Source organism: Neofelis nebulosa, chromosome 8, assembly GCF_028018385.1.
Source record: "Neofelis nebulosa isolate mNeoNeb1 chromosome 8, mNeoNeb1.pri, whole genome shotgun sequence".
Lineage (NCBI taxonomy): Eukaryota > Metazoa > Chordata > Mammalia > Carnivora > Felidae > Neofelis > Neofelis nebulosa.
The window spans coordinates 64,396,401-64,417,031 of NC_080789.1; the positions used below are offsets into that span (position 1 = coordinate 64,396,401).

General features: G+C 44.5%; 1 protein-coding gene across 3 annotated transcripts in view; it reads right to left on the minus strand.

Annotated features, from left to right (window-relative positions):
* Positions 1-7,204, minus strand: part of SLC4A8 (solute carrier family 4 member 8) — a 79,525-nt gene extending 72,321 nt beyond the window's left edge. For 2 of the 3 annotated variants that reach the window (XM_058742746.1, XM_058742745.1), the window contains exon 1: positions 7,022-7,204. Coding sequence is in view for 1 of the 3 variants with exons in the window: in XM_058742740.1 (XP_058598723.1) it covers positions 7,022-7,066 (45 nt within the window). In the remaining 2 variants the exon portion in view is untranslated. The remainder of the gene's footprint in view (positions 1-7,021) is intronic. The other variant, XM_058742740.1, reaches the window with a different exon arrangement.
* Between the last annotated feature and the right edge of the window lie 13,427 nt (positions 7,205-20,631).

A 20,631-nucleotide genomic window follows, 5' to 3' on the forward strand; every position in this document is an offset into this window, starting at 1 on the left:
AAATGTTCCATAAATTTCAAGTACTGTGTATACAAAGTTTGTTTAAAATCATAAAAAAAAGTAAAGAATATCAAGTCTCATTGGTCTGTGCTTGTTACAGATTCCTCACCAGTTGGCTATTATGTCCTCTGATACCACCATTATTTGTGGCAGAGAGGATTTCTTATCCATAGATTTCCAGGGTTCCCATGAATGAACTTCAGAGGATTATGTGTGAGTGTACATTTTTCTTAAGAGGGTCCATAACGTTCACCAGATTCTCAGGGAAGCTTGTGACTCAAAAAAGATTAAAATCATGAGAACCACGTTATGTAAGTGTGGGAGAAAAAGGAAAGAAGGGAGGAGGGAAAGGAGAGTGAACTAGAGAAAAGGCAATGTTTCTAAGTCTCCTCTTTTCTGTCCTTCCTCCTAGCTCACTGACAATGACCCACTATGTAAATGTGAATTGATTTGGGTGCCTACCTCAAGGACTAGATAAGATAAAAAGAACTAAGGGGGTTAAATACACATTAAAACATTGAAATTTCAAGGCACATCTTGTTATGAGCCTTGAAAAATGAATGAACCATACCTGAGTAACAGACCAGATTCTTACTTACAGTTAATGGACAAATTAAAAGGCAGGGTCAGGGCTGAGTCTTACATAATGGCTCCAGCTCCTGGAAGCAGCCTCGGAGGCTGCAGGGGAAAGGGAAGGTGGCAGGCAGTGGAGTCCATTTGGAGCCCTCTCCCTGACTCGTGCCCCCTGCAGCGCCACTCCGGACCTGTGGGGTGGTGGACCTGCCCAACTCAACTGTCCCTCCATGCCTGCAGTCAGTCTCAGACTTTTCACTTCCAGAGACCCCTGTCATCTTTTTTCCTAAAGATCCGATGTTTTCAGACATGGTGTATGACATCCTTCCACCCCTCCACCCTCCCATCCTTACCCCCAACAAAAAAGAGTCAAGCAATTATTGAGTTCTGACACATTTAACCATTTTTAAAACAGCAAATACAGAAGTGACTTCCAGGGTTTCTGATCAGCAAATTGAGTTGACACAGTGAGTATCAGGAACAAATATTTATTGAGCACTTCCTATACGCCTAGCATTGTGCCTTACATATGTATATTGCCCCACTTCATCCTCACAACAGTCTTAAAATCAAGGCTAAGTAAGATCACACAAGAGGTAAGTGGGATAGGAGGAACTCAAACTCAAGCCTCTCTGTATTCTTACAATTAACATTACACGCTATTATTGCCAAAAGCAAAGAACCCGGTCATTTCAGAGAGCTCAATCATGCATTGGTCACCCAATCATGCATTCATGTCCACAGTTCAAGATCTACATTAATGCCATCTTAAACCCATAGTGTGCCAGAACCTTGTACTTCAAACTTGTACTTTGCCCTTTTACTGACCAGACTTCCAAGAGTTCTCCATCTCATTTCCTTTCTCTTCAGCCAGCAAAGTCTCTGAATTCTGGTCCCTTAGACACCCTGTCAGTGAATCTGGCCCACAGATGCCCATGAATTTGACTTCCTCGCTGAATTCAGACTGCTATAGCGAGGGGGGGGAAAAAAAAAAGGTTCTGCAAGGACTCGTGCAGCTGTTCCGGACCTCCTCTCAGTGGCCATGAGCTCCTAAATACCCATGAGCTTCCTATTCTGACTCTTCAGCAACCTGCTAGGGCCTCAAATTCCAAAGTAGCTATGGTTTCTAAGTGCTTCTTTTATTGAGCCCCACCTAGAGGAACTCCTGTTCTGTATTAAGATTGCTAGTTAGTACATTGTGGTAGGCAGAATAATGGCCCCCCAGTTAAGGTTACTGACGGAAGTAATGTTGCTAATCAGATGAACTTAAAATAAGGAGATTATCCTGGATTATCTGGTGGGCTCTATGCAATCACAAGAATCCCTAAAGAGTTGGGGGGGGGGGGGAGCGGCGGCAGAAGACTTGAGTCAGAGAAAAAGAGATGTGATACCAAAAGTAGGGTTTGAGACACCCTATGCTGGCGGCTTGGAGTGGAGGAAAGGAACGAGAAGCCAAGGAAACAAGGTAGCCTTTAAAAGCTGAAGAAATCAAGGAAACAGATTCTTCCTCAGAGCCTCCAGAAAGAAACACAGCCTTGCCAACACTTCGATTTTAGCCCAGTGAGAGCTGCATTGGACTTGTGAAGTAGAGAACTGAAAGATAATCAATTTGTGTTGTTTTAAGCCACTAAATTTGTGGTAATTTGCTATGGCAGCAATAGAAACTAATACACACATTAGGGTTCCCTAACTACCAAGACCAGAGTAAACTTATTACTTACTACCTTACAGGGAACAACCAACCTCCCCATTATCTAAGATTTGTTGCCGTAACCTGGCAGCAGATCTAGAATAAACACGGTTGCTTTCTGTGTCCTAATGATTACTAACTACTATGGCCGTCTTGACTGAGAGCCCCGGCTACCCTGCCAAGGCAAACTATGAGCTAAGGCAATTATCCACAAATTTTGAAGGAAGTAAATTTGCAGCCTGCATTGTCCCCCACACTACCTCAGTTCTCTGTTTGTCAGGACCGCCCACCCCTCCCCTACCGAAGCTCCACAGCAGAGCCGGGAAAGCCAGGTACAGAGAATGTTGGGTTTTCCCCACTCCCTCATAGGAAAGGAACACCTCCCGTCTGTCGGGAGGGGGCGGGGCCATATGGATTTGTACACTGCGATGTAGTGAGAGGCGAAACCGCTATGGCTGATGTTTTTATTCAACAACATTCAGCAGGTGTTGACTGGGCTCTGACACGTGCCAGTCATTTTGGGCGCTAGCATTCAGTCTCTGTCACGAACTCTTGGCTTAGAGGAGTTTTTTCAGGTCTACCATAAGGTACGGAATGTGACTGTCTTCTCATCGGCCACCCTTCCCAATCATCACCCATTTCCCAGGGCTCACTATTCTGAAGATTTCTGCAAAGCTTTCCATTCTGAGCAGGCCTGATTCACATAAAAACCTTGGTGAATACCCAAACTCACTTGCTCCCCGCTCCGTCACTGACACCGTCCCTGAACCTCCCCGCAGTTCCCAGAACCACGTGGCTGGAGTGCTGGTGGTTCCAACCGCTCCGGCCTTCTCCTCCAGTACTCCTTTCTGCTCAGTTCTGAAAGTGCTGATCAGGAGGACTCACAAGATACAAGATGTCCTCAGTTCCAGTCCAAACGAGGGGCTCTCCCTAGAGCTTTCTGCTCTTTTTTTTTTTAACGTTTATTTATTATTGAGAGACAGACAGATATAGAGCATGAGCACGGGAGGCACAGAGAGAGGAGGAGACACAGAATCTGAAGCAGGCTCCGGGCTCAGAGCTGTCAGCACAGAGCCCGACGCGGGGCTCGAACTCACAAACTGTGAGACCATGACCTGAGCTGAAGTCAGATGCTTAACTGACTGAGCCACTCAGGCGCCCCTGCCCTTCTTCCTCCCTTACTACCTCACCCCTTTAAGAGTTCACTGACTCCTAAAATTTCGATAACCACCTCCAGAGATCCCATCAAAATTCAGAAAGGCAGGCCTTCATTAACTCATCCTAAATTACAGCCTCCTAGCTGGCCTCCCTCAGTGCAGTCTCTTCCCACTCCAATGTAACCTTTGTATACCTTGCCACATATATCTTCCCAAACAGTTATTAAGTGCTCGCTGCAAGCCAGGCATTGGTGTAGGTGTCAAAGACCAAGCTACAGTAATGCAGAGTGATTAAAGGCACATACTTTGGAGACAGTAATAGCCCTTGGTGGGTGCTGTGAGCAGAGAACACTGAGTGATGAATTCTGAGAGTGATAAAGAGCCAGACCCTGAAAGCTAAATGGGATATTCTAGGTGAAGAGGAGGGGAAGGATTTCCCAGCTGGAACACCTGAGTAAAGGCACAGCCGCACACAAGGGACAGCTTTTGTGTAAGCAAGCATGGGCAGCTGATGTTCTGTGCTAACCCCAAGACCGCGAGCTCCTGAAGGAGAAGCACATTGACTTTGGATACAGGAAAGGCATTCATTCACTCATGCAACTGAGCGCCTATCTTATACCAGGAACTGTGCTATATGGCAAGATTTTCCGCCTAGTCCTTGCCCCCGTCAAGCTTCTCTCCAAAAAAGAAAATATAGAAATCAAACAAGAACACGTCAGACAAGTCATAAGTGCTATTAAGAACATAAAACAGGATCATATGAAAGACAGTGACTGTGGGGGTCAGGGAAAGCCGCTCTGAGGAGGTAATATTAGAATTAAGTCCCATAAAACCCTGGATAGAATCATGTCCTAGGCAGAGAAAACAACAAGAGCAGAAGTCCTAAAGTATGAAGGAGCTTGCCATATTGAAGAAACAGAAAGAAAGCCAGTGCAGGGGTGCATGGTGAGAGAATGGGGGAGAGGCAGTCAGAAAGGGTGGACAAGTCCCTGAGCACATTAAAGTTTGGTAGGCCATGGTAAGGAGATTGGATTTTACTCTAAAATGCACTGGGGAGCCACTGAAGGGTTTCAAGATGGGATCAGGCATGGTTTGTGTTTTTGAAAGCTCTCTCTGGCTGCCATGTGGAAAGTGGACTATAGAAGGGCAAGAGAAAAAGCAGAGGGAAGTGTAGGAGGCTAGTGCAATAGTCCAAACCAGAAAAAACAGCCTAGACTTGTGATATTTAGAAGTGATGCCTACAATCTCTTTACAGCAAGTTGCACAATCCCCTCTCTTTGCAAGGTCCATTCCGCCCACCCCACCCCCCACAGCCTAGTTGGCACATAGGAGGCTTCATTGGCAATTTTCAATCGGTTGACTTTTTGTCCCCCAAATCACCCCTACTTCCTTTCCTCCTTCTGTCCTCCTTTCTTTTCCTCCCTATATCTCAAGTATCCATTTGCCCATCACCTGACCCAGCCTTCATGAGGTCCTACTGTTCCTACTCTATTCCTTTTTGTCTCCTCACCCCACTGATCAAGAAAGTTACATGAACTAGATGTAAAGGAGATAATTATTTTCTATGCGACCCCAGAAGCACTCAGGAATTATCAATTTCACAAAGCACTAACAGAAGCTTATGGGTTATTATGATCTCGACAATACGACTGGTACACATTCTGCATGTTAAGCACACTGTCTCCTCACACTCTTTCCAGCCTATTCTATTCTCCCCACTGCAGCCAGAGAAATCTTTCAACAGGAAAATCTGATCATGATTTCATTGGCGCTTGCTCTCTCACCCCTCCCCACTCACTCTATGCACTTGCTCGAGCGTTCTCTCTCTCTCTCTCTCTCGCTCTCGCTCTCGCTCTCGCTTTCTCCTTCCCCTCCCTGCTTAAACCCCTTCAGTGGCTTCCCCTCGCTGCTTAAATAAATACCAAGTTTCTCAGGACGGGCTATAATGGCTCTGTGTTTCGACTCCAGAGTATATCTCACACCATTCCCCTCATTGCTCTGTGGCTCCAGCCACGCTGACCTTCTTTCAGGCCCTCTAACTAGATGTGTTCCCTTTCTGCTATTCTCTTTGTCTCCAAGGTCCTTTGATCTCCCTCTTCCCTCAGCTGATACTTATTCTTTAGATCTCTAATCTTCTTCCTTAGCAAAATCTTCTCTCGTCTGAGACCAAGGCTGGAAACACTGAGAGACTGCCTCTCTTTCTTTGAAAACACTTATCACAGTTAATAATAATACACTTGTGTGGTTATTTGATTTAAACATGGTTATTTCTCCCCACCCTCCAAGACAGGAAGCTCCAAGGGGACAAGAACATTGCATAGTTTTGCTCATCACTGTATCCCCACCACATAGATTGAATACGCTTTTAGGCCTTAGGGGGATCAGATACGGAAAGATTTTCCAAAATCTTAGATGTGGTTCCTTTTTTGATGGAACAAGCAAAGAGGGAATCATGGATCATCTAGAGGCAAACTAGTACCAGGAAGAACAGGAGAGAGTCCATGCCTGTTTTGCTACAAACTCAGAATGTTTCCCCTGCCTCCTTACAGAAACCATCCCTGACATCAACATGGCACTTGTTTCCAAGACTTATCATCCTTCCTAAGAAGGCCCATCATCATCGCCACAGCCCCCCACTTCAGACTTGCCCCCCCCTTCAATCTCTCTTTCCAGAGCAGTAACAACCACCTGACGGTACAGGAAAGGGGGGAGTGAGAATTCAGTGAGCTACCACTCTCTTACTGGTTGTCACACAATAGACATTTGACAAATAGCACCTCATTCAGTCCTCAAAACGACACTGTGAAAGCAAAGCAGGTATTCTCATTCGCATTTTACTAGACGGAGATACTGAGGTTCAAGGAGGCAAGTGACTTACTCAAGGTCACAAAGCCAGCACAAGGCAGATGTAGGATTTGAGCCTGCAGTCTCTGACACCTAGCCCGATGATCTTCCTTACATTTGCCACCCCAACAGTTGAGCTGTGGCTTACTTAAGCCTGGTTTCCTCATTCCCTTAAATAAACACCTGTTCCTGACCTCTCAACACTTCCCCAGCCCATTCCCCCTTCCCTTGCCAGAAGTTGTCATCTGTCTGCCCAATGGGATGGCGAGACTCATAAAGCTGGCCACACTAATGGGGTCTGGCCCCAGCCTCCAGCCTTTCCAGCTCTTTCTCTGAGCCGCTGAGGAACCAGAAGTCTCCAGAAACAACACAAAGAGGAGACCTGCCCCACCGGAGCGAGGTCCCTGGCCACCCTTTCTCCCACGTTCCAACAGGACACCGCCAGGCCAGAAGCCAGCCTCTCTCCCAAGAGGGAGTACCCGAGAACAGAGGTCACCGCCCGCCGCCGTCAGGGTTCCTCTGCCGGCCTCGCAAGGGATGCGGCAGTCATCCGCCGGCTCCCAGGTTCGGCCCAAGGTCACCCTCTCGCAGCCCCGGCCCGATCCCCAAACGCCCGGAGCGCCCCCTGGTGTCCCGGGCCGGCCTCCCCTCGCCCTCAGGGAGTGGCCTGCGGAGCCCGGCTCGGGGGCAGAGGCAGGAGGGTGGGCAGAGGATGAGGAGGCTGAGCCCCGGGGAGGGGCGGGAGGCGGGGCCCTACCTGATAGCTGAGGACGCCGTCCGGCTCGTTACTCCCGGCCGGCATGGCGGAACCCAGCTAGGTCTCGCCCGCGGGCTCCGGGCCGAGCGACAGCAGCCCGCGCGCTCCGCTCGGCTCTGAGCCGATCGCCCGAGCGGCGACCCCTACCCCGGAGCCAACGGTCAACCATCAACCGCCGCCGCCTCCATTGCCACCGGCCCGCGAGGCCTCGCCGCAGCCAATCAGCGTGCGGCCTGTGCGGCCAATCAGCGCGCGGAGCACGGGAGGACGCTGTCCGGCGGTACCCTGGGCTACCGCGAGGAGGAGGAGGAGGGAGGGAGCCCGGAGAGGCTACCGCTCCCGGCCCGGTTGCCTTGGAAACCGCCTCCCTCCCTTCAGGGGCCTCTGGGCTTAAAGGTCCTTCCAACCGCTTGCTAGAAATCGAAAATCTCATGCTTCTGTTTGCGGCTGCACCTGACCCTTGAAAACGGAGAAAGTTTCTGTCTAATTCTGATGTTATTCCTTAGGTAAGGGTTCTTAAGTTCTGGGGAAACATCCCTTGGAATTGAAGAAGGAAATAACTGACGATGAGGAGAAAGGCCCTTCTCAAATTCCTTGTCAATCTCTGAACTAGTGGCCAGATAGACGAAAGAGCATTAAAGAGAAGCGGGCAGGCAGTGTGATCCGACCCCCCTCCACAGACTCCGTACGACCTAGGTCTTCTCCGTGGGTCTTAGGTTGGCAAGGAAAAAAGCACAGAGTTGAGCTCAGGCTGATGGTTGAAATAATTCCACAAAAACGCTTCCAACTTTTCCGAGAAATGATGTAAGACAAATTATGATTTAACAACAGAACTACTGATCTAAGGCAAGGTTAGAAAACCGTAAGTAATGCATTCAATTTGATTTGGGCTTGAAAGAAAAGAGGCTGGCTATAATCCGACCAACCCTCTGTCCCCAAGAGGAGGAAAGGAGTCCCTGCTTTACACGCACTATAACATCAGACTGTAGGTGAATCCATATTATCAGAGAGGGGAAAAAAAAGGTTGCAAATAATCCTTAGCCCCGAAAGAAACTCCATCTGGAGAACATAGTCGGGTCCATGTTAAAGTTTCAACCCCTGCACACCACACCTTGCATTGGCCCTAAAATTCGAAACAAGGTTGTGCTTCAGTGTCCCTGGGGCAGAACCATATTTCTGATCTCCTGTATAAGCCCCTGGTCCTGTTTCTGAGCCTTAGCATTCATTGCCACAGTCTCTATCTCTTCACTAATCCTGTCTTGAATTTGGAATTCACCCCCCTCCCCGCCCATTTTTGCCCATCAAAATCTTAACCATCCTTCAAAGTCAATCTCAAAGGCCACCTCTTCCAAGAAACCTTTCTTTATCCCACTCTCTCCAACACTTCTTAGAGATGTCATCTCTCCCTTCTATGAATCCTCATAGCATTCCATACATTTCTTCTATCAGTTACCATGCTGTGGTTAGTTAAGTACTTTATTTTTTAATTTATTTTTGAGAGAGAGAGACAGAGACAGAGTGTGAGTGAGGGAGGGGCACAGAGAGAGGGAAGACACAGAATCTGAAGCCAGCTTCAGGCTCTGAGCTGTCAGTACAGAGCCTGATGTGGAGCTCGAACCCACCAACCGTGAGATCATGACCTGAGCTGAAGTTGGACGCTTAACCGACTGAGCCACCCAGGTGCCCCTAGTTAAGTACTTTAGTATATGTTGACTTTAACTTACAATAATATTGTAAGTATTTTGAAGATAGTAATTATTTTTATGTCCTTCTATACTCCACAGAGTCTCAAAGAAGGCTAAACATACAGAAAGTAGTTAACAAATATACGTGCTTTTAATTCAATTGAAAATATTTTGAATGCCTGCTATTTACAAGCCCAAATGGCACCAAAGATGCAGACAAATTTAAAATATAATACTGTCTCCAAAAGACTTACAATCTAATCAGGGGAACAGAAGACATGTGAACATAATGACAAGATAATAAGACATAAAATATGAGTGATAGGAGTGAGGCGCCTGGGTGGTTCAGTCAGTTCAGCAACTGACTTCAGCTCAGGTCATGATCTCAAAATCTGTGAGTTCGAGCTCCGCATCGGGCTCCGTGCTGGCAGCTCAGAGCCTGGAGCCTGTTTCAGATTCTGTGCCTCCCTCTCTCTCTGCCCCTCCCCTGCTCAAGCTCTGTCTCTCTCTCTCAAAAATAAATAAATGTTAAAAAATTTTCACAAAAATAAGAGTGATAGGAGTAATGTCGACAACAAAGGTAATAAACAGTAAGAAAAGGAAATGATCTTTATGACTTGGGACACTTCAGGAACATGACACAGAGGACATGGGTTACAGCTAAGTCTGCAAATAATTGAGCCAAGGTAAGGAGAGGAAGCATCTTAGCTACTGGGCAAAGGCTTAATAACAGGAATGTACGTGACCCATTCAGAGTAGCCATGATTTGAGCCAAAGCAAAAAGTTATAGAGAAGAGTAGTAGTGAAGTACCAATTGTGGTTAAAAAATAAATAAATAATAATAATAATAAATAAAACCTATGGCCAAATTATGGAGAACTAGCTAATTAATTCAGACTTTATTTTTCTCATATGATAGCAACTAAGACACTGCTAAAGGTTTTGGAACGTGCTTCCGTGTACCAGGCCCCAGGCTTTGTGGTATACATGCATCGTGTTATGTAATAGTTCCAATATCTCCATTATTTCTCCGTTTCACTGGTAAGAAAACTGGGGCTTAGAGAAGTTCAGCAGCTTTCTTAAGGTCGGGCAGGTGTGAAGCTGGGCTTTGGTCATTTATTAATTCAAAATACATTTACCGAGAACCTGTGTACTCAGGCCTGTGTTACACGACAGAGAAAGAATAAGAAAACAGGGTCATGCCCTCTTGAGCCTTAGGATCTAGTGGGGAGACAGTAAGCAAGTAAACAAATAGTAATCACAGATTATGAGGGCTGCTAGGAACTCAATAGCAAGGCTATGTGATAAATGGTAATTGGCAAGGGGGGGGTAGGGTGAGCTCCTCTGAGGACGTGAGTCACGGATGAGCCTGTCTGACTCTGGAGTTCTTGGCCACTATGCAACATGGCTGGGATCCACCACAGGGGCAAGGTGGGTTGCAGGGGAAAACCTGGGGCAGGAGGTCAGATGGAAGGACTCTGGCAACATGGTAATTAAGGAGGGGCCAAGAACGGTGTTCAAAGGGAAGATGTGCCCCAAATTGCCCACTCCCCAGAAATACGGCTCCCAGCCATGGGAGTGGGCATGAGTGGGTAGAGTAGGGAGAGGCCTAAGGAGGTAGACCATTCCTGGGAGCTCTGATGGGTCTATTTTCTTGCAGTTCAAATGTGGAAAAAGTCAGAGCCTCTGGCCCTTGACTCCAAGGTCAAGAGCCCCATCTTCTGGTCTATTGTGCAAATTACAAAAGGAATTGGGCCACAGAACCTGCCTCTGAGGCTGCCTGAGGCAGCCACTATCTGAGGCGCTGCAGAAGACAGGCTCTCCCCTAGCAGCACTATTTTGGTCTCTCCTTCCCAGAGGAGGCTGGCTCACTTGGCTCCACGCTCCAGGCTCTAGGTTCCTAGGCTCTAATTCTCCCTAAACTGCTTGGAAAAGTGCAAATATGCAGCTCTCAACCCGGCCGGCAATCGGTCTCTAGAGGAGCTGGAACGAGGATATTCAGCCAAGGACACCACGTCGCAATGATCACTTTTCCAAAGAAAGCAGAAAAAACAGTGGGATCGAATGCAGGGCCTCTTGAGGCCTATACAGGTGCTTGGCCCAGAAGGAAGCATATGATGCACAGGAAAAAGCAAAGTACGAGTAGAGACAAAGACACACACACACGTGCACACACACGTCCACAGGGAAGCAAGGAGGCATGCTGCATGGATGACCTCAATCCTTGCAATCACTCTGCGAGGTAGGTTCTATCATCCCATCTCTAGCTGAGAAAACTGAAGACTGAAGCTTAGAGATACAACTTGCCCCATCATACAGCCAGCACGGTTAATAAGTGAAGAGGATGCTAAGCTCTGAGCTCAGGTGTATCTGATTCCAGGGTACACAGGCTTAACCACTCACTGCCTCCCATGGGTCTGTTGGGGCTTCCTTCCTTCCCCAACTTTTATAGGCTCCATTATGTCTCCATGGCTTCCAAATATGGCTACCCTTCCAGATTTTGTCTCCAGATCCTTCTCTAATACCAGCGGGGTTTCTTTTCAAGCTTTTCTTTATTTATTTTGAGAGAGAGAGAGAGAGAGATCACACGAGCAGGGAGGGGCGGAGAGAGAGGAAAAGAGAATCCCAAGAAGCCTCCGCACTGCCAGCGCACAGCCCGACGCGGGGCTCGAACTCACAAACCTCGAGGTCATGACCTGAGCGGAAGTTGGACGCTTAAACGACTGCGCCATCCAGATGCCCCTAATTCCAGTAGTTCTTAAACTTTGGGGGAAGAGAATAGGTCTTGAACCCACTGGGGACATGATTAAAATCTATGGGACTCTCTTTTCAGATAACTACACAAAGCCTCAAATTTTGCGTATAATTGTAAGGGTGTGTTCACAGCCTTCCCAGGGAAGCACCAAGCACCTATATTATCTTTAAATATTGGCTGAAAAACATTGAAATTGTTTTATTCAGAAACAAAAAGGCAAAAACACAAGAAACTCAAAATGTCTGAGCAAATTGCTCAGTCACATAACTGCAACCAATTTTTTCATCAAAAGCATCTTAATTTTCCCATCATTTTACCATATCCCTTGCTGTGTTCAAACCATCAAAAGAGCCACCAGAACAGATTCCAGACTTCACTTGCTATTAAGTAGCTCCCAATTCCCAGCTGTGTCTTATACCTGATTCTGTTCTCCCCCACCCTTTCTTCTTAATTACACATCTAAACCCAAGGAAAGGTTAGAGGAAAAGACATCAGGATCCGAGGAAAGACTTAATTAGGGCTTGTTTGCACTGTGGTCTGGGAGCATTTCCTGGGGGGCTGAGGGGAGAGAGGATTCTTTGTCTAGCTAAAAAGGTCATGCAGGTGCATGGTTTTGCCTTCAGCCCTTTGCCAAGTCACAGCATATCGGAAGAGACTACTGCATACAATTTCTTTGTTCACAGCCTGCTGCCAGCCTGAAACACTACACATCATAAGGGAAGAACAATGAAACGCCAGGAAAGTGGACTCCTGACTGGGAAAATCCCTCCCCCTCCATTCGTCATCATCAACGTGGTCCACAGAAATTCCCCAGACTGTACTCATTCACACCTTGCTCCAGACCAAGTAGAGGGAACCCCCATAAGATGGCAAAAACCAACACTCTGCCTCATGTGGAATCACGAGTAAGATATTTGCAGAGAGGCAGAGGTAGGAGGGAGCAGACCACAAGAGAAAAGCAGGCCTTTGAGGAAAGAAGCCTTGAGATTTCCAGATCCAGGTGGGCAATCATTCAGGAATTTAGGAGAAGTGGGTGTTAACCAAGATCCATTTGCCAAGTCCTTGATATCAGATCCAAACACATCATCTGTATTAATGAAATACATCTGTCTTATCCGTTTCTAGTCAAACGCAGATGCTTAGAAATCAGGCAGTTTCATTCCACATCTTATCTGCTTGGGGATAAGCCCTCTCGAGCTTGTTATTATACTAAGCAGGGAAGTTCTTCCCTTCCCTTTTAGCCAGTATGCCTAGGATATCCTTAAGGTGGCAGCACATTCAACAGCTCACACTCCTAGAATTCTATATACTCTTAACTTTTTTGTATCCCCTTATCCGGATCTGTCTGACATTGTCTTCACCCATTCATCTGTCTGTGGATACTCAGGTGGTTTCCATGCCTTGGCTATCGTGAATAATGCTACAATAAACGTGGGGATGCAGGTATTTCTTAAACATAGTGATTTCATTTCCACTGGGTATATATCCAGAAATGGGATTGCTGGATTATATGGTAGTTTTATTTATTTATTTATTTATTTATTTATTTATTTGGATCTGTAAATGTACACAGAACATTTGACAGATTCTAAAGCTGAAGTGTGGCTGGAATAGGGACTTGCCCACGCCAGTTAATAGCAGAGCTGGGTCAAGAACTACTAATGCTTTGCACTTCATTGTGTGGCTTCCTAGAAATATAACTTCACTCAGCCACTTCCTGCATAAAATTGAATTGGTTTCAATTGAACTGCGACAATGTGAATCTCCTTTAGAATTAACATGAACTCCCCATAGCAAAAGCCCAGAGCTCCTCCTCTGTTACCCTTTCCCAGCAGAAGACCGTTTCATATCATTTCCACTTTGGAAAGCTTGCCAGGGATACCCATTCATTAGCTCACTGAACAAACTCTCACGAAGTTCTCAAAATAACTCTTAACTACTTATCTCTAGAATCGCATTATCTGACATAGATATAAATTCAAGCCAAGCTACTCTTACTCCTAGGGTAACATCCCTTGAGGCCTTTTATTTTGCAGTTAATAAAAAAGAGACCCATTCAGACATTTGGGTTGGGGCAAAAGGGAACAGACACAGAATTTGAACGTATTTCCCTGATATATCTTTTTCTACCCCTAATCTTGTGCCACATTGAAAAGGTCAGCTTCCTCTTTAAAGAAGGCAGAGGTTCTCTGGTCTTTTCTCATAAAATATAAGAAAGAGTGTTTGCTAGATTTACCAAGGACACCCAGAGCTATGAGATGGCCAGCCAATGAAGAGCTGAGAAAAAAAAAAAATCCAGCCTTAAAACAGATATAGAAACAATCAACTTTGTTTGGCATAAGCAAAATGAACTAATGCCAGCACAACTTAATTCTAACCGATTAGTTTGGGTCTCTCCAGAACTTCTGGTACCTGTCCCCTAAAAATTGTTGGAAGGGACTTACAAAATATATGTATGTAAATTTTATACAAATTACTTTTAAATGATAAACCAATATAGGGGCGCCTGGGTGGCTCAGTTGGTTAAGCATCTAATGCTTGATTTCGGCTCAGGTCATGATCTCACGGTTCATGAGTTCAAGCCCCATATCGGGCTCCCCGCTGACAGTGGAGAGCCTGCTTAGGATTCTCTCTCTTCTCTCTCATTCTCCTCTCTCTGCCTCTGTCTCTCAGTAAATAAACTTTTAAAAATGAATGATAGATCAATATAGATATAGAAACAGATATGCCTAGAGAGAGAGAGAGAGGAATAAAGTAAATATGGCAAGATGTTAACAATTCTGGAATCCAGAGGAGGCTTTACCGATGTACATTGTCCTTGTTTTTCATCTCCCCACTATGTTTGAAATTTTCATAATTAAAAGTTGTAAAGTAATGCATATAATTGTTGGATCTAATTATATATTGTACACCTGAAACTAATGTAATATTTTATATCCACTATACTGCAATTTTTTTAAATATTAAAATCACACCGTTAGCTCTTAAAACAAAACACAATTTTCTCCTGGGAAAAAAAATGTCGGGAAATAGCAAAAAAAGGCAGGGGATGAAAGTGAAATAAAGACATTTTCAAAAACACAAATAATCAAACAAAAAAAGGCTTCCATCAAACAGGCAAATCCCTAGGCCAGTGGGCACTACTTCAGGACATCGCTGCCCTGAGTTGGCCAAAGGACAAAAGTACAGATTGCCACCGAAATAGAAGAGTCTCGCCCAAAGCAAGATGACTCAGTACGTTTTAAAGATAAAGGATGGGCAAAAGTATGCCACATAGGGGCACCTGGGTGGCTCAGTCAGTTAAGAGTCCGATTCTTGACTTTGGCTCAGGTCGTTATCTCACAGTTTGTGGGTTCGAGCCCTGCATTGGGCTCTGTGCTGACAGTGAGGAGCCTGCTTGGGGTTCTGTCTCCCTCTCTCTCTCTGCCCCTCCCTCCCGCCTCTCAAAATAAATAAACATTTTTTTAAAAGCATTAAAAAATATACCACATAGACAAAATAAAGAAAGATGTGGGGGAAGGCGGGGGGGGAAGGAAAAATGGAAGGAATGAAAAGCAGGAAAGCAAGATCCTACCTTGCTAATACTGGTTTAAGGTAAAAATTATAGGCACTTTATAACAATAAAGATTTACTTTACCAGGAGGATTTAACAAATACCTGTGCAACCAAATAACATAGCAACAAAGTTTACTGAAAAAACAAGAAGGAATCAACACACATATTATTATTGTAAGAGTTTATTTTACCCCTCTTAGCCTGTCACAGAACAATACAAAAAAAATAAAGACGTACATTTGAGTAAAAAAATTGATATGATTGATCTAATTGAGATATATTGAACTCTATACTTTGAAAACAAAAAATACATCTTTTGAAGGGCTTATGGAAAATTCATCAGAATCGACTATTAGACCAAGAGAAAACTGAATAAATTCTATAGCTTAATAGACATTCTATTATGATAATGTAATTAAACTTGAAATAGGTAACACAAAGTTTTTTAAACTCTACTAAATGGAATTTTAAAAAGTCTTAAGTAACTAATTCATAAGAAGAGAAATTAAAACTGAAATTGCAGAAGACTGGAGACAAAAATATTTTATTGATTTAAATAGTAAAACACATAAATGTGAAAATGAAAATAAATGAATTAAACATCCCACTCACAAAGTTAAAAAAGGAGCCACAGAAAAACTAAAGACTTCCTAAAGATAAAACTAGAAACTTAAATGAGAAAACAGAAAAACAATAAAGCTTATAAATGTATTTGGGAACTTTTCAAACTATATCACAAAGCTATAGCGATCAAAACAGTATGGTACTGGCATAAAATCAGACACATAGACCAATGGAACAGAATCAAGAACCCAGAAATAAACTCATGCATATTCAGTCAACTAACGTTTGACAAGAAAGCCAAGAATACTCAGTGGGGAAAATAGTCTCTTCAACAAATGCAGTTGGGAAAGTTGGATATTCACATGCAAAAGAATGAAAGTCTTCATTCACGAAACTTAACTCCAAATGCATTAAAGACTTAAATGTAAGACCTAAAACCATAGAACTCCTAGAAGAAAACATAGAGAAAAGGTCCTTGACATTGGTCTTGGCAATGATTATTTTGGATATGACACCAAAAGCACAAGCAACAAAAGTAAGAATGAATAGGTAGGACTACATTAAACTTAAAAGCTTCTGCCCATCAAAACAAATTACCAACAAAAGGAAAAGGCAGCCAATGGGAGAAAAATCTCAAAAAATTAAAAGTAGAATCTATGGGAATGGGAAAAAATATTTGCACACCATATGTCTGGTAAAGGGGTTAATATCCAAAAGGTATAAGGAATCCATGCAACTCAATGGCAAAAAAAAATAAATCCAATTAAAAATGGGCAAAGGATATAAACAGACATTTTTTCCAAAGAAGACATGCATATGGTCAACAGGAATATGACAAGATGCTCAACATCACTAATCAACAGGGAAATGCAAAACGAAACCACAATGAGCTATCACTTCATACCTGTTAGCATGGCTATTATCAAAAAGACAAGTAACAAGTGTTGGTGAAGATGTGGAAAAAAGGGGACTCTTGTGTACCATTTGTGGGAATATATATTGGTGCAGCCACTATGGAAAAGAGTCATGATATTTCCTCAAAAGGAAAAAATTAGAAATAGAACTACCATATAATCCAGCAATCCCATTTCTGGATATATACCCAATGGAAATGAAATCACTATGTTTAAGAAATACCTGCATCCCCACGTTTATTGTAGCATTATTCACAATAGCCAAGACATGGAAACAATCTAAGTATCCATAGACAGATGAATGGGTAAAGACAATGTCATGTACACACACACACACACACACACACACACACACTGGAATATTAGTTAGCTTATATAACCATTAAAAAGAAAGAAGGAAATTCTGCCATTTGTAACAATATGAATGGACCTTGAGGGCATTACACTGAGTGAAATAAGTCAGACAGAGAAAGACTACTGTAGAGTATCGCTTATATGTGGAATCTAAAAATGCCAAATTCATAGAAAGAGAGTACCATGGTGGTTGCCAAGGGCTGGAGAGTAAGGAAAATGGGGAAGTGTCGGCCAAAGTGCACAAACTTCCAGTCATAAGATACATAAGTTCTGGGGATCTAAGGTACAGGATGGTGACTGTATTATATACCTCAAAGTTATGTGAAGTAATGGATGTATTACTAACCTTATTGTGGTAATCATTTTGTAAATATATACATGTATCAAATCATCACGTTGTATACCTGAAACTTGCACAAAGTTTTATGTCAATTATATCTCAATAAATCTGGGAAAATATATACTCAAGACTAATTCTTTTCCTTTGAGTAATCTCTACATCCAACGTGGGGCTCGAACTCATAACCCCCAGCTCAAGAATCACATGCTCTTCTGACTGAGCCAGCCAGGTGCCCCTCAAAACTAATTCTTTAGGGGGAAAAAAAACCATCAGCGAACCAAATCATAGCATGGGGGAAGGCTAGGTAAAGGGGAAAACATAAATGCAAAAAATAGTAAACAAGAATATGTAAATGAGACTATTTCTTTGATGCGAAGAAATTTTGCTCAACTCTGTGTAAGTAAAAATATCAATTAAATGGCAAATGCTCTATAAAAAGGAAGACTGTTAGAAGAAAAAGAAAATCCAGTGGATGGCAGTGGGGAGAGGGAGAGACAAGAAAGTTTCAAATACTCTCCACTGAAAAGATGAATGAGGGGCACCTGGGTGCCTCAGTCGGTTTAGTGTCCATATTTGGCTCAGGTCATGATCTCATGGTTCGTGAGCTTGAGTCTCAAGTCGTGCCCTGTGAAGACAGTTCAGAGCTGGAGCCTGCTTCAGATTCTGTGTATCCCTCTCTCTCTGCCCCTCCCTGCTCACACTCTGTCTCTCTCTCTCTCTCTCTCAAAAATAAACATTAAAAAAAAGGGGGGGGTGCACCTGGGTGGCTCAGTTGGTTAAGCATCTGACTTTGGCTCAAGTTATGATTTCACAGCTCATGGGTTCAAGCCCTGCATCGGCTTCGTGCTGACAGCTCAGAGCCTGGAGTCTGCCTCGGATTCTCTGTCTCTCTGGCCCCTCCCCCCGCTCATGCAACACTCTCTCTCTCTCTCAAAAATAAACATTAAAAAAAAAAGATGAATGAACTCAAGCCCAGATGCATTCATGTGTGACTCTAACCAGAAAAACAAAGCCACATTATTCTTAGCAGGAAAACACTACCAGTATTCCCAGGAAAGTCAGAAACTAGTTAAGGATGATCACAGTCGCCTTCATTACTTAATGGGTAGGAGGGATTAGCCAATGGACATTAATAACAGAAAAACATAAAACATATAAAAAATCATAAAGGAATACACTATGTAATCGTAAACCTGGAAAACCTACGAGAATCAACTGAAAACTGCCACAGACAATAAGGCAATTCAGAAAAGTGGCTGGGCACAAGATTATTATACAAAACTCAATAGCTTTCCTATTAACACAAAGCACAACTGATTAGAACAAGAGAAGATTCTTGTTACGGTAATAAGCAAAGAGATCAAAGGTCTTAGCGAACAAGTAATATGCAAGAACTATAGGGAAAAAACCAAGTACTGCCGAGTGGCACAAAAGTCTTGACTAAACCAAAAGGCACACACCCTGTTTGGTAGGAAAAACTTTTTTTTTTTTTAATTTTTTTTTTAACGTTTATTTATTTTTGAGACAGAGAGAGACAGAGCATGAACAGGGGAGGGGCAGAGAGACAGGGAGACACAGAATCTGAAACGGGCTCCAGGCTCTGAGCTGTCAGCACAGAGCCTGACGCGGGGCTCGAACTCACGGACCGTGAGATCATGACCTGAGCTGAAGTCGGATGCTTAACCGACGAGCCACCCAGGCGCCCCGAAAAACTTTTATTTTATTAAAGATGTTAATTCTCCTTTTACTCATCTATAAGTTTTAGAACACAATAAACTTATCAGCTGGGTTGATATGTGCTCCCTAGCACATAGCACTGTACCCCATACTAATACTCTCTATTTCTTTTAAGGGCAAAAACATCCAAGGAAACTCAGAAAAACAAAACAAAAACAAAAAAACCCAAGTATCTAGTGAGATCCCTTCCTCACTCCTTACCAGTTCTGAAAGGAATATGCTCCAGAATGAGCTTTACACTGGGAGCCTCTTTCCTCGAAGAACACCTGAGAAAGGGCCCCGCGATGGGTCCCTTGACGGGAATTCAACTCTACCCTCTCCCTCCAGACCCACAGCACCGAGGTCTGGCTCTGGGAGCCCCAGCTCCCTGTGGCCCACACCTTCCTGTGGCCAATGCTGGACAACCTTGGATCTTGTAACAGCCTTGGAACACCATGTCCCGAGCTGCCACCTCTGAGCGACACTTCAGAGCACAGGGAGCTCCAGTCCTTACCATCAGAAAGCTCTGCCTTGTGTCTGAGAGACGCTGTCAGGGGTTTAATTGTGCCCTCCGCACCCTCCCCCAAATATGTTTAAGTCCTAACTCCCAGTACCTTCAGAATGGGATTTTAGTTGAAAATAGAGTCACTGCAGGTGTGATTATTTAAGATGAGGTCGTATCGCAGTAGAGTGGGCCCCTGATCCAATATGACTGGTGTCCTTATAAAAAGACAGCCATATGAAGACACAGAGAGACAGTCACGTGAACACTGAGGATTAGAGGGTTGTGTCTACAGTCCTAGGAACCACAAAGAAGGAAGCGTTCTCCTACAAGCTTTATTTTTTATTTTATTTTATTTTATTTTAGAGAGTGAGGGCACATGTGAGCAGGGGAGAGGAGCTGAGGGAGAGAGAGAGAGAAAGAGAGAGAGAGAGAGAGAGAGAGAGAGAGAGAGAGAGAGAGAGAGAGAGGCTACACGCTCAACGCGGAGCCCAACTCAGGGCTTGATCCCAGGACCCTGGATTCATGACCTGAGCCGAAGTCAAGAGGCGGACACAGCCTACTGAGCCACGCAGGCACCAACCCCCCACCAACTACAGATTTTAGAAGGAGCGTGGCCCTGCAGATTTCCCCAGGGCTGTGTGACAATACATTTCTGTTTGGAGTCACCTCGTTTGTGGTACTTTGTCTCATAGCCGCCCTGGAAATTAACACACATGTCTATGATCAGAAGCTGGGCACTCTCCCCCACCGGGGCAGGAAACCGAGCTCCTGGTGGAAAAACAGAGGGTTTTAAACAGGGAATGCTGACCAGTTCAGCTAAGAGTGTGCTTTCCTAAGCAAGGAGCCCAAGCTTGAGAGGCACACCCTCAGGGCATGACATCACCCCAGTACCTTTGTCCTTTCAAATGCCTCCAGTTCACCCAGCTTCCACCTAAGGACTGACTGGTGGAAGTCAGTCCCTGGCTAACTACCAGCCCTGTGCTGCAGCAAGGCTGCTGGGCCAGCACCACACTGGCCCTGTGGTTACTCAACATTGGTAACCCAAGGGTCTTGGGGAGAGAGTGGGCCTCAGAGGACCCCAGACTGTACTTCGGGATCTGACATCATTGCATATGGTGCCTGGAGCACTAAAATCTGTGGACTCGCCGGGGCATGTTTTTTGTAGCCCAAATTCGAAGGGCCACCCAGGTGACACATACGCCCCTCACTCTACCTGCGTCTC